General features: G+C 34.3%; 1 protein-coding gene across 1 annotated transcript; it reads right to left on the bottom strand.

The window, feature by feature from the left end:
* Positions 1-236: 236 nt before the first annotated feature.
* Positions 237-1112, bottom strand: LOC111617077. The gene has a single exon (XM_023358412.1). It carries the CDS (start codon positions 1110-1112, stop codon positions 237-239), a length of 876 nt encoding a protein of 291 aa, XP_023214180.1.
* Between the last annotated feature and the right edge of the window lie 1285 nt (positions 1113-2397).

The raw sequence follows: 2397 nt of genomic DNA, 5'->3' as shown, positions 1-2397 counted from the left end.
CTCAGCCGTTCAATTGAGAACCTAATACTGACCAAATTCAAGGCCTTCTTTAAAACCATGGAACAAAACTTTGGAACAAAATCAGCAGAAGGATGCTCAACACCTGTGATTTAATAATAAATATTTAAAAGCATAACAAGAGTTGTATAAAAGTTAGTAGAAAATGCACTGCATTAACAGATAGTAAAAGAATATTCGAATTAATAGATGCACTAGGCTTTCAGAGTAACTGGAAGTTATGCCCTAATGGTAGTAAGTTTGCCATATCTTTTGGTTAAGTTGTTAAAATAGAAAAAGTTCTCCTTTGTATTAATAAGATTAGGTAAATCACATGGCCAAGATATGCCTTGTTGGTGTAGTATATTTTGAATTTCATTTCGTTCCCTTTCAAGTATCGGACAATGGAAAATATAGTGTACGTTTCCGTCTTCGATTTGACATATAGGGCATAAATTTGTATTAAGTCCAGAAAACCTGGCGAAGTAACTGGCAAATTTCCCATGGTTTGTGAGAAATTGAGTTATCCAGTGATTTGGTTTAATCCATTTAAATTTATAAGTTTCTTCGATACTTGGAAGAAATCTATATGTGTTGGATCCTTCACATTCATTCCATCTGCCTTGCCACTCATTTATAAGTTCCAGCCATAAGATTCTTTTCACTACATTCATGCTTATTTTATTATACGAGACAGGGAGACATGTGTTACTAGCAGCGGTTTTTGCTAAAAAGTCTGCCCGCTCATTTCCGACAGTTCCATGGTGGGCCATTGTCCACTGAAAAGTGTACATATTATTAGATGTACAGACCACATGTTTGATTTTGGTAGATATAGGATGAAGTTCATTATTATGAAGTGTAGCCAAGGAGGAGGCACTATCACTAATTATTGTTATATAACAGTCATTATAGGTATCATTAGTCCAGGTAACAGCCATTAAAATAGCAAACATTTCTGCCTGAAATATAGTAGATAATTCTCCAAGTCGGAACACTTGACTATAAATTTCCTGATTCTGTGCATATGCTACAAAGGCGCATCCAACATAGCTATTTATTTTGGAACCATCAGTATATATAATAATATTGCTTTCGTGTGCTTCATCAGTCATTTGAGGTGGAGGCAAACAGGGGTTTATAGATTGGTCAAAAGGAGTCAAGAATTCTATATCATTAACATCTATGATACCTGTGGAAGTGCGTAATCGGGCGAGGGCGGCCAAATATCTAGCAGGCGGGCGGCTAACGGCCCGGAACCGGTCCTGGATAGAATTGGATGCGTTATACGTGCAGCAGCCACCCGAGGTTGTAGGCTTCCACCAGCTAAACCGGGTGAGGTTGGTGCTCTGTAAAACGCATGCGCGAATCTGGCTTTTTGGATGCTGACAATACAGAGATTCCCCTTCGCCACTAATATTCGAATATACAATAGCAATCTTATCTTTTTTTCACGTGTAGTATAGAAATTTGTAATAAGATACATAATGCGGTTATAATAAAATATTGTGCGATTATTTTCATATAATTAAAATTAATATGTATTTATTTTTTAAAAGAAAATACAAAGGAAATTAATACCAATAGAGTATAAGGATATTTGCACTAGGAGCTTTAAGCTATTAAAGTTGTACTCGATCGATTTTAATCCCCAATTTAAGGGAAAACTATTCTAGGCTGAAAAATGGGACTCATGCAACTGAATTCACAGCAAAAAGTTTTTCCAAGTCATTAAGTTTGAAAATGTATGCTTACATTGATACACAATAGGACAAAGTTGATCTTTTGGGACGTGATCTCCACATATTGGTAAAGACTTCTATCTCGGGAACCGTAAACCTTTCAGATGTAATATTTTTCAGACCTTAGTTCAAGACCCTAAGCTATCTCACTAAGAATAAAAGAATATTTAAAAACAATGAAATACACTTTTCGTTTACGATAATAGTATGGAAGAGGTTACCATATACTAATTAATTTCAATATTAAACATAAAAATATTGATATATTGATGTGTATGTTAATAAAATATGAAATAGTGAACATAAAGCATTCAAACAAGTTTTTAACACCGGCAGTTTATTTATAATGAGAACTTCGATTTAACGCGAATCCAATGATGTAATATCGAACGTTTCATTGGTAAATAACAATTAAAACGGATAGAATAGTGGCGTAACGTCGTCAATAAATTCTAGTATTACATCAGTAACAAATTTTTTAATTCACCGAGAGATAACAGGAAGACCCCCTGCCGAAATATTTTTAAAGATAGACAACCATCGATTGTTTACATCAAAGATTTAGCGAGGTACTGTAGTGTACTGTACTGTACGTTGAGGATTATCTTATCTATCGATAATCTCATAATTATAAAAAAAAAAACACGATACGTTTTTA

The sequence above is a fragment of the Centruroides sculpturatus genome, unplaced genomic scaffold (assembly GCF_000671375.1).
Source record: "Centruroides sculpturatus isolate CEXI.00-Female unplaced genomic scaffold, Cexi_2.0 scaffold3577, whole genome shotgun sequence".
In the NCBI taxonomy this organism is placed as follows: Eukaryota; Metazoa; Arthropoda; class Arachnida; order Scorpiones; family Buthidae; genus Centruroides; species Centruroides sculpturatus.
The sequence above is the reverse complement of the archived record's forward strand: the minus strand, read 5'-3'. Positions and strand labels throughout refer to the sequence as shown.

Excerpts from the sequence above, each read along its gene's own strand:
- LOC111617077 (XM_023358412.1), bottom strand. The coding sequence starts at position 1,112 with ATGACTGATGAAGCACACGAAAGCAATATTATTATATATACTGATGGT.